The following is a 14,827-nucleotide window of genomic DNA, read 5'->3' on the forward strand; positions in this document are numbered from 1 at the left end:
GCAGCAGGGTGACGAGCGATCGCTCCTCCTCTGCTGCGGATGGCGCTGGACTCCAGGACCGGTATGTGTCCTAATATTAAAAGTCAGCAGCTGCAGTATTTGTAGCTGCTGGCTTTTAATATCTTTTTTTGAGGTGAAAAAACACGAACCTTTACAACCCCTAAATGACTGAGAAAATTTGTTTTACATTTTATTTATAAATGATGTAACATTGTTATTATTATTATTACAAATGTTTGGCCTGTGAATCTTTAACAAAACATTATACGTTGTATCACAATTAACTTTACAACAATAGACGGATCCTGGCATTTGTGTACAACCAGAACTCTTTCCTTTTATTTGTTTTATCTGTGAGTGAAGATACAATTTGATCCATTATTATGCTACAGACAGTCCCTGCTGTTGGTGCCCATACAAGAAAACATACACAATTGGGACCCCCGCCACCAACAGAGGTGGTTCTTGGGTTTGTTAACCCCTTCCTTACACAGAAGAAGGAAGCTTACAGAGTCAGCCCACTTCCTATTGGTAATGGTTGCTGAATGACACATTGGCTATGGCTATTGGCATTGGTTATGACTGATGCTATTCTTGGTGTGTGTGTGTTTTCAATCTTTTTAAAAATCAAATAAAATAATAATAATAATAATAATGGGCCAGATTCACGTACAGCGGCGTATCTTTAAGCGGGCGTAGCGCATCTCATATGCGCTACGCCGACGTAACATAGAGAGGCAAGACCAGTGGGGGTAATCCACAAAGATCCGGCGTAACGTAATTTTTCCCATTTAAGTTACACTGCCTTAAAATTTCTACCTAAGTGCCCGATCCACAAAGCACTTACCTAGAAATTTTTGGCTGTGTAACTTAAATTCCGCCGGCGCAAGGCGTTCCCCTTTTCATGGGGGCGATTCCCATTTAAATTAGGCGCGCTCCCGCGCCAGCCGTACTGCGCATGCTCGTGACGTAATTTTCCCGACGTGCATAGCGCGAAATTACGTTACACCGAGCTTTGTGGATCGCGACGGGTCAATAAAGTTGCGTCGGGAAAAAAAAAAGATACGGCGGGAAAAAAAAAATTCAAAACAAACAAAAAATCGCGTCGCTGGACAGAAGGGTCTGCTTTTACATGGTGCAAACAGTTTACACTTTGTAAAAGCAGTCCTAATTTTGCGTTTGCAAACTAAAACTTACGGAGAAAAAACGAAGCTGAAAAGCTTCGTGGATCTCCGTAAGTGCTAATTTGCATACCCGAGGCAGCATTTCGTCACGAAATGCCCCCAGCGGCGGATGCGGTACTGCATCCTAAGATCCGGCAGTGTAAGTCCCTTACACATGTCGGATCTTCTCCCTAACTATGGGAAACTGATTCTGTGGATCAGTTCCATAGTTAGAAATAGGGATACGACGGCGTTACAGCAGTTACGCCGGCGTATCCCTTTTGAGGATCTGGCCCAGTATTCACAAAGCACTTGCTCCCTAAGTTACGGCGGCGTAGCGTAAATGGGCCCGCCTAATTCAAATTAGGAAGGTAGTGGGCGTGTTGTATTAAAATTAACCGTGACCCCATGTAAATGAATGGCCGAACGAACGGCGCATGCGCGCGCATGCTCAGAATCACGTTGCATATACTCCCTAAGATACGACGGCTCAATGCCTACGACGTGAACGTAACCTACGCCCAGCCCCATTCACGTACGACTTACGTAAACGACGTAAAATACGACGGCTGTTCCGACGTCCATACCCTAACATGACTTACCCCTGCTTTAGGTGGGATAACTTTACGCCGGACGTACGCCTTACGTAAACGGCATAGCTTACTGCGACGGGCGCAAGTACGTTCGTGAATCGGCGTATCTAGGTCATTTACATATTCGACGCGTAAATCAATGGAAGCGCCCCTAGCGGCCAGCGTAAATATGCACCCAAGATACGAGGGTGTAGGAGACTTACGTCGGTCGGATCAAGCCTAAATTCAGGCGTATCTTGTTTCAAGAATAAGGCGCATAGATACGACGGCGCATCCTAGAACTTACACGGCGTATCAGAAGATACGTTGGCGTAAGTCGTACGTGAATCTGGGCCAATATATGTCTATATACATATATATATATATATACACTCATATAATAAATAACAAAAGATTATACATATATATATATTTACAAAACAAAATCTCTATGATGGGAAGGCAAAATATATTGTACAATCTCAATGCTCCCCCTCCAAACTCGATTTCTATTGTTTGCTCGGATTGGAAATTCCGATCCTTACCAAAAAAAAAAGCCTCACTGCACACTATCACCTAATAATTTAATTGAATTTAATTGAATCTTACAATTGTCCTCAGCTCAGGGCTACCCAGACAATTCAATCCCTTTTGTACAGGGAGATTTAACCATTTGTTGGCGGTATCCCCATTCACAGCACTCCATGTTGAGATCTCACTCTTTTTTTTTTTTTGCAGTATCTCCATTCTCCTATGCCGCGTACACACGACCATTTTTCAGGCATGAAAAAAAAAAAACGTTTTTCAGCATGTCCAAAAAACGACGTTTTTCCAACTAAATCATTAAAAACGACGTTGCCCACACACCATCGTTTTAAAAAAAATGATGAACAAATCGCCGTGACGTACAACACGTACAACGGCACTCTAAAGGGGAAGTTCTATTCGCCTTTGGGCTGCTTTAGCTGATTTTGTGTTAGTAAAAGACGATTCGCGCTTTTCTGTCTGTTACAGCGTGATGAATGTGCTTACTCCATTATGAACGGTAGTTTTACCTGAACGAGCGCTCCCGTCTCATAACTTGCTTCTGGGCATGCGCGGGTTTAAAACGTTGTTTTAGCCCACACACAATCATTTTTTACAACCCGAAAATTACATTTTTTAAAACAACGTTAAAAAATGCAGCATGTTCGAATTTTTTTTTTGTCGTTTTTCAGAAGCCGAAAAATGATGTGTAGCCCACACACGATCATTTTAAATGACGTTTTTAAAAACGTCATTTTTTTTTCATGCCGAAAAATTATCGTGTGTATGCGGCTTTAGAATTTAACAATGTAACCCAAGATAGAAAAAAATGGAAAAAAGTAAAAGCGAGACTTTCCTGACTGCTCCTGTGCTGAGATGTAATTTGAAAAGCCAATGGGGGATTCCTGCCAGTATCAGTCCAAATGTTTCTTTGACCCTGAAGGGAATGGGTTAAATTCATTTTATATGGGTATTCAGTAGCTAGCTGTGGAACAATAATACCCAGCATTCTCTGTCTGGGATGGCTTGTTGGGACTTCGTAGATTTGTAGCACAGCCACTGAACAAAAGCAAATATGTGGTTGCTGATGCAGGCAAGACCTGCTGGGACTTGTAGTTTATTGATACCAGAATAAAGGCAATTTTCCCTAGGTTTGAGCCTAGGTTCACACTGCTGCGAATTCAAAATCGCGGTAAAATGCGCGATTTTACCGCGATTTCGCCCGCAATTTAATGTTAGCCCTGGTTCACACTGGGTACGATTTGGAACGATTTGAGATGCGATTTGACATGTCAAATCGCATCTCAAATCGGCGGCAATTGTCGGCAATGGCACTGTCCTAATCAGTGCGACGCCGCATCTGCGATTTCAAAAAGTAGTTCCTGTACTACTTTTTGCAATTTCGGGCCGCGATTTACATTAAATTGCGGCCGAAATCGCGGCAAATCGCGGCAAAATTTGAATTCGCAGCAGTGTGAACCTAGGCTCGCGGCCCGAAATCGCAAAAAGTAGTACAGGAACTACTTTTTGAAATCGCAGATGCAGCGTCGCACTGATTAGGACAGTGCCATTGCCGACAATTGCTGGCAAATGCCGCAGATTTGAGATGCGATTTGACATGTCAAATCGCATCTCAAATCGTTCCAAATCGTACCCAGTGTGAACCAGGGCTCAGCGATTTCGATTTCAGGGCTCAGCGATTTCGGGCCGCGATTTACATTAAATTGTGGCCGAAATCGCGGCAAATCGCGGCAAAATCGCGGTAAAATCGCGCATTTTACCGCGATTTTGAATTCGCAGCAGTGTCAACCTAGGCTCAATTGAAATTCTGGGTCATGTAGTTCCACAACCTGGGCAAATATTTTTTTTACTGGAATGTATGTTTTCACTGGGCCAAGGCTGAATTTTTTTGTAGTCCCAAAAGCTTCGGTTTAGCTGCACAATGGATAGAGATAACCTAAGGTGACTAGAACTACAAGTACCAGCATGCAAACTGAGACTGGAATTCAGAAGATTTAAAAGCATTTATTAAAGAAAAAAAAACATAATTACAATGTAAATCCTACATAACACTGTGCCAGATACCATGTATAATTAACCCCTTTCTAGCCTGTAGGATCCCACCTCTATAGCGTCCAATATAAGCTCTGTACTATCCAGGTCCTGGATATTGAAAGGACCCAACCAGAACAGAAATAGACTTCTTTTTAAAGGCTCAGGCAGCTGGGCTGTCATGTTTATCTTGTCTTTACTACTTGGTCAATCACTGAACAAGTATGCAGCTAGTGTGTGTGTGTGACCCCCAAGTTGCAGGACTCCCTGATGGGCACATGCTGTCCTCAGGTCAGTGACTCAGTAGTAGTAAAGTAGTAAAGCTAGGATGAGAATGACAGCAATGCCAGGTGGGCTTTAAAAACAAGTCAGCAATGGAAGCCTGTATATTTTTATCCGGATAAACTCCCTTTAATGCCCTGTTTAATATAAACAGATTTTTCCTTGTGCAATGTGCACAACTTGAGGTAGACCTTTATATGTCACTAGACCAATAAATTACAATACTTTAAAATAATAATTTTAGCAAAAAAAAGAAACATATTCTGTTTTTAACCCCATGTAAAACAACAGAATGCAGACTTAACTCTTTCAGAGCCATAACTTGGTTTTGCTGTCCTGACATTCATATAGGAGAGATAAGTGCAATTGAAAGGACAATCCAGGTAGGTCACTGTGTGTTACCTGGGGAGTACCATGTACCATGAACAGAACTCTGCTTCATTATGCTATGCTATCTGTTGGGTGCAATCTCTACACCAGGGGGTGCTTTGGGTAGTATAGTTCCAATGAAGTGTTTTTATATCCCTGAGCTTTCCATAGTCAAAGTGTGCAACTGACCTCCCTGTAGGGTCAGATTCCCATACAGAACCTTCATACCTGATTGCTTACCAGTGCACAGTCCAATTGCAGTGGTACTTGCTCCTTATAACCATAATGGTGCCCTTTGCTCATGCTAGACTGGTTCCAGAGACTCCTCATTCCCATTATATTCAGACCATGTCCCCAAAGCATTGGTCGTTTCCATAGAATTGGTAAACCCACCAGATTGTCGGGACAAATCTCCTGTGACATGTAACCTTCTGTCTGCCTTCCTAGGGCAACACAGGAGTCTTTTAAAGGCTTTCCTGAAATCCGGGCTCCTGCAGTAGATGATGGGATTAAAAATGGAGTTGACATATCCCAACCAGTTTAAGAACAAAAATAGTTTGTCAGGGATGAGGTTCCTATAAAAGACATTGACTATATTGGCCAGGAAGAAGGGTAGCCAGCACAAGGTGAAGGTGCCCATGATGATGCCCAGTGTCTTCAGGGCTTTGTGCTCCTTGGCCACCAACATTTTGGAAAGCCTTCTCCTGCTTGACCTGGCAAGGTGGTTGTGATAGAAACGACCTTCACACTTGTCTATCTTCTTCATCTGCTTCCTAGCCTCCTTGAAGACACGAAAGTAAACAAAAATCATAACTACCAAAGGGATATAGAAGGAGATAATGGAAGAGGCAATGGCATATGCCCGGTTGGTTACAAAGTCACAGCAGCCAGGGTCATCATAGCAGCTCAAGGCCTCTGGATCATCAGTATCCCTCCACCAGTGCATCATGATGGGTAGGAAGGACACCAGGGCAGAAATTGCCCACACAGTACAGACAATGCCCTTTGCCCTGGCCTTTGTAAGAAGGCTCTGGTATCGGAAGGGTGAGGTAATGGCAACATACCTGTCTATGGCAATGACACAAAGGGTCTCAATGCTGGCAGTCACACACAAAACATCCACTGAAGTCCAGAACTCACAGAAGATAGAGCCATACAGCCATGTGCCACTCACCACAAGGGTGGCCCCCAGGGGCACCACGAACAAGCCCATGATGAGGTCTGCACATGCTAAGGAAGTGATGAAGACATTGGTTAGTGTTTGCAAACGCTGGTTCTTTCCTATGGCCACAATGACCATGATATTGCCCATCAGAATAAGCAGGATGATGATGGACATCAGAATGGCCATACCAACTGTCCACTGCTGGGACATCTCTGGAAGCAGTTGTATAGGGCTTGGCACTGTTGGAGGTAGGCTACTCCGGTTCTTGCAGTCAGGGGACACCATTCCATCCCCCATTGTAGCAGCAGAACTTGATGGATCAGCTAAAGAAGGGGGGCTGGTGGATCATGTCAGTGCAGTGCTGAGCAGCAGGTGAATTTTAGAACAGGCTCCTGGGTCCAAATTGGTGGAAACTGTTGGGCACCACCTGGAATTGTTGGTCACACCAGAGCTAGTGGTAATATTTCTCCAGGCACTGATTGGTAGAACAGTACTGGTGGCTATAGAGTCAATGTACTCTGCAGAGGTAGGAGCACCAAAGTCAGAGCTCCTGTATCTTGCTCTAGTTCCAATATTGTCTGTGTCAGCAGATACAGGTGCAGAACCTGTGAATGGGGCAGGATAGCACCTTTGTCTGGAACAGTCTGTAGCAAGTACACAGTTTTCAGCTCTGGTGTTGCTTCTTGCACAGGCAATAGTACCTTTAGAGCTGCAGGTAGCAGCTGTTATATTCTTCCACTTGGTGCTAGTAGTTGATGCACTGAGAGTAGTGTGGGTGCCTCCAGATCTTCTTTCTCCTCCAATGAACGGGGTGACTACAGAGCCTATGGTAGCACTAGCAGTAGTAGTTCCATTGTACCCAGAATATGGTGATTCCTTATTAAAAATGTAATGCTCACTCAGGCAGGTGGTGACCCCAAACTCTGGGTTCTGCTGCTTGGCACTGCAAGTGGTAAGAGTTACTGTCCTCCTCTGTCCAGAGTAAGCAGCTGGTGATCTGGTACAATGACAGGTCCTAGAAGTGGACCCTGGGCACCTTTCTATGGAACTTCTGTGCCCAGTGTAAGCAGCTGGTGAGCCAGGACTGTAGATACAACTTCTGGGACTGACTGGTACTCTTCTCTCCCCACTTGTGGAGGTGCTCCTGCTGGTAGTAGCAGTTACATAACTCCTGTGTCTTGTAGCAGCAATTGATGACCTTTCTTTACAGAAGCAGAAATCAGTCAGTGAGGTGCAAGCTTTAGTAGTGCTGCCGTTGGCAGGAGGAGTAGCTACAAAGCACCAGCGATCAGTCAGGCAGGTGCAGTCTTTGGGTCCTGGGATCCTCTGCCTGCTACTGCTAGCAGATGTAGGTCCTTTGTGATCAACTAGGCACCTCCAGTCCCTGTGCTGTAGTCTCCACTGTCTGGCACCGATGCCAATAGTAGTTTCAGAGATGCAAATATCAGTCTGACAGGTGCTGCCTCTGAAGGTATCAGATGCACAGTCTCCAGGACCAGCCTGGCAGGTGCTGCCCCTGGTAGTGGTTGCACAGTCCCTAGGACCAGCCTGGCAGGTGCAGCCCCTGCTAGTGGTTGCAGAGTACTCAGGATCAGTCTGACAGGTCCTGCCTCTAGTGGTTGCAGAGTCCTCAGGATCAGTCTGACAAGTGCTGCCTCTAGTGGTTGCAGAGTCCTCAGGATCAGTCTGACAGGTGCTGCCCCTGGTAGTGGTTGCAGAGTCCTTAGGATCAGTCTGACAGGTGCTGCCCCTTGTAGTGGTTGCAGAGTCCTCAGGATCAGTCTGACAGGTGTTGCCCCTGGTAGTGGTTGCAGAGTCCTCAGGATCAGTCTGACAGGTGCTTCCCCTTGTAGTGGTTGCAGAGTCCTCAGGATCAGTCTGACAGGTGCTGCCCCTGGTAGTGGTTGCAGAGTCCTCAGGATCAGTCTGACAGGTGCTGCCCCTGGTAGTGGTTGCAGAGTCCTCAGGATCAGTCTGACAGGTGTTGCCCCTGGTAGTGGTTGCAGAGTCCTCAGGATCAGTCTGACAGGTGTTGCCCCTGGTAGTGGTTGCAGAGTTCTCAGGATCAGTCTGACAGGTGCTGCCCCTGGTAGTGGTTGCAGAGTCCTCAGGATCAGTCTGACAGGTGCTGCCTCCAGTTGTTGCAGAGTCCTCAGGATTAGTATGACAGGTGCTGCCCCTTGTAGTGGTTGCAGAGTCCTCAGGATCAGTCTGACAGGTGTTGCCCCTGGTAGTGGTTGCAGAGTCCTCAGGAGGAGCAGTCTGGCAGGTGCTGATTCTGATTGTGGTTGTAGTTGCCAAGTCCCTAGGACCAGCCTGGCAGGTGCAGCCTCTGGTAGGGGTAGTAGTTGCAGTTGCACAGTCCCTAGGACCAGCCTGGCAGGTGCAGCCTCTGATAGGGGTAGTAGTTGCACAGTCCCTAGGACCAGCCTGGCAGGTGCAGCCTCTGATAGGGGTAGTAGTTGCACAGTCCCTAGGACCAGCCTGGCAGGTGCAGCCTCTGATAGGGGTAGTAGTTGCACAGTCCCTAGGACCAGCCTGGCAGGTGCAGCCTCTGATAGGGGTAGTAGTTGCACAGTCCCTAGGACCAGCCTGGCAGGTGCAGCCTCTGATAGGGGTAGTAGTTGCACAGTCCCTAGGACCAGCCTGGCAGGTGCAGCCTGTAACGTGCAGCTTTCTCCTCCTGTAGGATCTCAGCATGTTTGTGAACTGTGCAGCTTCTCCAGCAGCCTGTCCACCTCCCCTCCCTCCAGCTTCCCCTCCCAGCCAATCAGAGAGGAGGAGAGGAAGGAACCAGCTTCATAACCCCGCCCATCTGTCAAATGTTCTCTGCCAGCGCTGATCATAGGGGAGAATAGTGTGTGTGAACCCAACTCCGGTGACGTCATTATACAACACACACATGCAATCTGCTGCCTGACCTCTGCCATACTCTGTGCCAATCCACTGCTGACGTCACACAGAGCTGCTGATTTACTACAGGGGACATTTCCATCCATCTTTTTAAATTGTGCTTTAATTCATCCAGAAAGAGGAAAGGGAAATGATTGTATTCCTTTAATTGTAACCAAAATGGGAAGTTTGTAATTTTGTTATTTGATACACATTCAGCCTGACAGCATAGGAAGAACCTTGGCTGAGACCCCAGTATTAGAATGGGGGAGGGGGAAGGGCGGATTGCAGGTACAGAGACAGCAGTACTGAGACTATAAAAAGTATGGGGTAGTTCACGCCACATGCAGTCCCGTGCGTTTTTTTTCTGTATCAAAAATGCATGGAAAGTAGGTTGTATGGTTTCTAATGGCATAGTTTACACCAGTGGGGTCCGTTCCAGGCAGAGGCGTTGCTAGGGGGGTGCGGGGGGTGCGGTCCGCACCGGGTGACACCCGCTAGAGGGGTGACACCATCCCGTTTTTTTAGCTGAATGCCCAGCCTGCCCTGTGCAATCCCAGCCTGCCCTGTACCACCCCAGCCTGCTCTGTGCCACCCCAGCCTGCCCTGTATCACCCCAGCCTGCCCTGTATCACCCCAGCCTGCCCTGTATCACCCCAGCCTGCCCTGTACCCCCCCAAACAGCCCCATGCCACCCCAACTTGCCCTGTGCCACCCTAACTTGCCCTGTACCACCCCAATCTGCCCTATGCCACCATAACTTGCCCTATATCACCCCAACCTGCCCAATGCCACCCTAACCTGTCCTGTACCACCCCAAACTTTCCCATGCCACCCCAACTTGCCCTGTGCCACCCTAACTTGCCCTGTACCACCCCAATCTGCCCTATGCCACCATAACTTGCCCTATACCACCCCAACCTGCCCAATGCCACCCTAACTTGCCATGTACCACCCCAACCTTTCCCATACCATCCCAACTTGCCCTATGCCACCCTAACTTGCACTATACCACCCCAACCTGCCCTGTACCACCCTAACTTGCCCTATACCACCCCAACCTGCCCTATGCAACCCTAACTTGCCCTATACCACCCCAAACTACCCTATATCACCCCAACATGCCCTATACCACCTTAACCTGTCCTATACCACCCCACTACACCAACCTGCCACTATACCACTCTATACTACCCTAACCTGACACTATACTGCCCTATACTATCATTTACATGGGCTGGTTTGGGGTGCGCCCCGTGCCTGTGCGCTGCCTGCTTGGTGCTGGGCAGCCTAGACAGAGGGGGGGTGACACCATGTTTTACCGCACCGGGTGACACCAACCCTAGTGACGCCACTGGTTCCAGGGCTTTCCAGTTCCAGAAAAAAAAGAACATGTTGCATTTTTTCTGCACTGTAACGTGGTAAAACGCAAGAGCAATGCACCAGAATGTACTGGAATGCAGTAAAACGCATCAAAAACACACCAGACCCCAGTACAGTGAAAAAACAAACGGAAAAAAGAGGACAAAAAGTATCTGAAATGCACCTGGAAATGCATTAAAAACGTGAATGCAGAAACACATCCAGAACGGATCTGGAGTGCGTTTTTGTGGTGTGAACTGGCCCCGATACGTTTTTCCTGTTTTTTTTTTCTGCATCAAAAATGCATGGAAAACGGAAAATTGTATCATACTTACCAGTAATTTTCCTTTCCTGGTGCCTATCCATGGCAGCATACCTGTGACAAGCTCCGCCTTGGCTCCTCCCTCAGGACTAGTGAATATTATAAAAGTGTTGGTTAGCACAGCCCCCACATTCTCCGTAATATAGAATACCGAAGGGAGGGATTGTATGCTGCCATGGATAGGCACCAGGAAAGGAAAATTACTGGTAAGTATGATACAATTTTCCGTTTTCCTGGTGCCTCCATGGCAGCATACCTGTGACAAATAACTAGCTGAGATGGGTGGGATGATTCAAAGAGTTTTTTTTTTGTTTTTTTTTTATCATTTAAAAGAAGAACCAAAAGGCCTATTCGCCGTCTGACTGCCGAACTCCACTGATGAAAAAGAGCTCCACTCTGCAAATTTTTCAGAAACATATGCTGGGACGCCCCAGTCGTTGCGCTGCGAATAGCTTCAATTGATACACTCGCTCTTGCCGCCCAAGAGGCAGGAACCGCTCTGGTGGAGTACGCCCAGACTGCCAAAGAGGATCACAGTCCTTTTGCCCTGTACACCTTGTGGATGAGCCACAAGGCAATCGTTCTTGCTGGCGCCTCCATGCCCTTGTTTTCCAACCTAGGGAGTTAAAAACAACCTGGTAGAGTCCCTGAAGGATGCCGTAGCCTGCGGATGTCACCTGAAAGTGGAGAAAATGTCCAGCTCGTGAAGGGAACCTGAGCCCTGTCTTGAAAATGTTGGAAGCGCCCAAGTTTATGACATGTTCGAGGATGATATGACCTTGGGGCTAAATCCCCGAACAGTTCCGAGTTCCACTCTGTCAGGATAGAATATGATATGATTATAATCCGCTCCTAAATCTGGGAGTACTGCAAACATGTCTGCCAGAGATTATGGCTATGAAGAAGAATAGCTGCATGGTTAGATTCCAAAGCGATGTTGACTCTGAAGGGACAAGAGGTGAATTGGCTAAGGACTCTAGGATGATAGCAAGGTCCCGAGTGGAAAAGATTGTTTAGTTGGCGATCGGCTCTTTGACGGCTTTGAAAAATTGGATTATTAATGAATCCTCTGTCCATTTTAACTGGCTGCTGCTGAAATTGCCGCTGCACGTACCCTTAGTGTACTCAAGCAAGACCTAGGTCTAAGCCTGCCTGCAAGCATTCAAGAATTTGAGAGGATGATGGAGAATCTGGAACACCGCTTCTGCCAATCATGAAGGCCCAGAACCTGTTCCGCACCTTGTTTGTGGTTGTACTGGATGGACTTGAGTCTTTTCTCAACTTGATCAACAATGTAACTATATAAGCCTATCCTATATCCTGTTTGTGGGTGGCTTTCTTGCCCTGAGCAGGGTTGCGATAACCTTGTTGGAACATCCTATGGATTGGAACCTTTCCCTTTCATCTGCCAGATGTGAAGATCCAACCTGTGGGGAACTGGATAGGTGCGACGTACTTATGACAGGAGAAAGGTATTATTGGAACCCTGACTGAAGGCTTGGTATTCAGGTACATTGTTGTGGGAAAACAAGGATGTCTTGGCCAGTGCGGTAGGCCTGCTATCACCGTCATGGTTCCTACCATGAGGCTCCACAGGAGCTTTGGAATGAGAGACCCTGGAAAAAAGGCATAGACCAGGTTGCAGGGATCGCATCTACTGCTTCTGCTTGGGGATGAGGAGGCCTCGGGACGAACTTTGAAATCTTGGTGCTGTCGCAAATAGGTCCGGCTCGAGGGGACCCACTGGACCACTATCTAGGTGAAAACTTTCTGGTGCAGAAACCATTCTTTGGAATCAACGAACCCCCGAGATAGGTGGACGGCCCTTGAACTGAGATGACTGGGCAGAAAGGCTGTTTTTAAGTCTTTAGATTCCTTTCTGCCCAAAGGATTATTGTTTCCACTTCCCTCAGCAGGTCCTGCTGTGCATTCCTTCTTGTCAGTGCCAATAAGACACTGCAGCCCTCTTGGCCATTCGGAGGTGGGAACTGGGTTGCCTGTACCTCAAATTTCTAGTGTTAGCAATGCAAAAGGAAGGATTCCTGAACCTCCAGGCTATTCGATACTAGGCAAGTTGTATGGAAGGACCATCTTCCCTGCCCTGAGATCTGGATCTAGTGTGAGCCCCCACTTGCCGCACTGGTATCGGTAGTAGTTGTGATCCAGTTGACATGTCCTGATGGATGCGATTTCATAAGCGTGTATTTCTTCATCCACCCATGTAGACTCCTGGGCATCAGGGTCGTCAGGTATATGGATTGAGATAGATACGGTCTGTTCTGTCGCCTCCAAAACTCTGGCTGGAAATGTCTCGAATGCTAATACCATAGTGATGCATGACAACATCTGGCCTATTAGGCTCAGACAGTTCAATGCCCACAGGTAGGATGTCACACTGACTCCCTTCATCTGCCGAATAGTGGACTTTACCTTTGAGGCGGGAAGTTTACTGTACTGTTCTGTTCCACTAATTGGGCTGGATTCTTCACCATGGGACAAAGGTCATCCCTGTAGTGGTGTACTTCAGAGTCCTAATTCTCCTGGAGGGGTTATGATAGCAATTAGGATCTTCATAAAGACTTTTGGTGATGTGCAGAGGCCGAATGGGAAGGCTCAAAAATTGAAGATGTACATGCCCCACTGCAAACCCTGGATATTTCAGGAGAGGAGTACAGGTACATGCAGGTAAGCATCCTGCAAGTCTATTGATAACATCCAATACCTCGGTTGGAATAAACGAACAATCGTTTGAAGCGAAACCATTTAGAGATTTTCAGGAGGATCTTAGCGAGTTAGACTCTTCAGATCCATCACGGAACTCCAACCTTCGTTTCTCTTGGGAACTAGAAACAGGGTGGAGTAAAAACCGAGAATCTCTCTGATAGAGGTACTGGGACCACTGCTTGCTGCTCCTGCACAGGAGAGAAGAAAAAACACTGTAGTGCTTCAGATTTTCTGGGGGAACCTCGACACCCTTGTCGGAAAAAAATAAGATTTGGAGGGGGGGTGTCTATAAACGCCCAGAAGTGACCATATTCAACTGTGAAGACTACCCACGGATCCCTGCACCTTGAACCCGGATCCTCGAGAAGTACTTGAGTCTGACCCCCCTTGGGAAAAAGGATTTGGCAGAATCCTGTGGAGGTAGGCATGAGCTTCCGCATACGGGCTTGAGGAAGGTGGAATGCTTGCTTCTCTAGCTCTGCCTACAGCCTTCTTCCGTCTGGACTGTCTGTAGTCCTCACTCTTGTATTAAGTATTAAAAACTTGGTGCGAATGAGCTGGAGCACCCGGGTCGTCTGTCTTGGGGTAACAGGCCTAATTTCCCGCCATTGATGCGAGAGATGGTCTTACCCAATTTCTCCCTAAACAAGGCTTTCCCGTCAGAAGGTATCTTGTACCAGCTCTGTTTTGAGGCAATATCTGTTGACTATGGTTCCAGTCACAAGGCCCGTTTGGCCATGACTATGTGGAGCATTGACCCAGGGGAGCATAGAAAAGAATCGATTGCGGATTCACCAATAAGATCTGCTTAGAGCTTTAGCTCATCTAAGGCCCTGGTGGTATCCCCCTTGGGATATCCAGTTGCATTGCGCACTCCATCACATCTGTCCAGACGTAAAGGGGGGTGGACATTGATGTCAGGGCCATCGCAGGATTACAAGTGTTTGCCCACCGTCTGGTGGAAGATCAAGATCCAACCTTCTGTCTAGTGGGTGCCTAAGTGAAGTCGAGTCCCCTTTTTTTATTTTTTATACAAGAGACATAGAAAACAAAACAGCAGCCGGCCAGTATTTACTGAGCCGAACAAGGCCCAACATGGCCCATTACACAGGTACAATCAGTGACCTCTAAGTGAGGTTGAGTCTTACATGGGCAATGTGACGTTCTTTGCCAACTTTACCACCACTCCATCGACTACTGGAGGGCTTCCAAGCATTGCGGAAACTGCTTTTGAGGAGGTATAACTTTCCTAGTTGAACAATGGAGAATTCTCTCTCCGTCCTCTTCCACTCTTCCTCAATCACACTCCTCAATTTGCCCATGAGAGGGAAAAGGCAATCTGGAGGAGAAAAGGGAGGCACGATTTAGACTTCTGTGCCAGTCTCCTCCCAGCCGATTG

The 14,827-nt window shown here is 47.2% G+C and overlaps 1 protein-coding gene across 1 annotated transcript; it reads right to left on the reverse strand.

Annotated features, from left to right (window-relative positions):
• Positions 1 to 4,265: 4,265 nt before the first annotated feature.
• ADRB1 (adrenoceptor beta 1) lies at positions 4,266 to 6,436 on the reverse strand. Its single transcript, XM_040361571.1, has one exon. The coding sequence runs from the start codon at positions 6,423 to 6,425 to the stop codon at positions 5,268 to 5,270; it is 1,158 nt and encodes a 385-aa protein (XP_040217505.1). The 5' UTR covers positions 6,426 to 6,436; the 3' UTR covers positions 4,266 to 5,267.
• Between the last annotated feature and the right edge of the window lie 8,391 nt (positions 6,437 to 14,827).

This window comes from Rana temporaria, chromosome 8 (assembly GCF_905171775.1).
Source record: "Rana temporaria chromosome 8, aRanTem1.1, whole genome shotgun sequence".
NCBI lineage: Eukaryota > Metazoa > Chordata > Amphibia > Anura > Ranidae > Rana > Rana temporaria.

What these genes read in the sequence shown, in the direction of transcription:
- ADRB1 (XM_040361571.1), bottom strand. Translation starts at nt 6,425, where the DNA reads ATGGGGGATGGAATGGTGTCCCCTGACTGCAAGAACCGGAGTAGCCTA.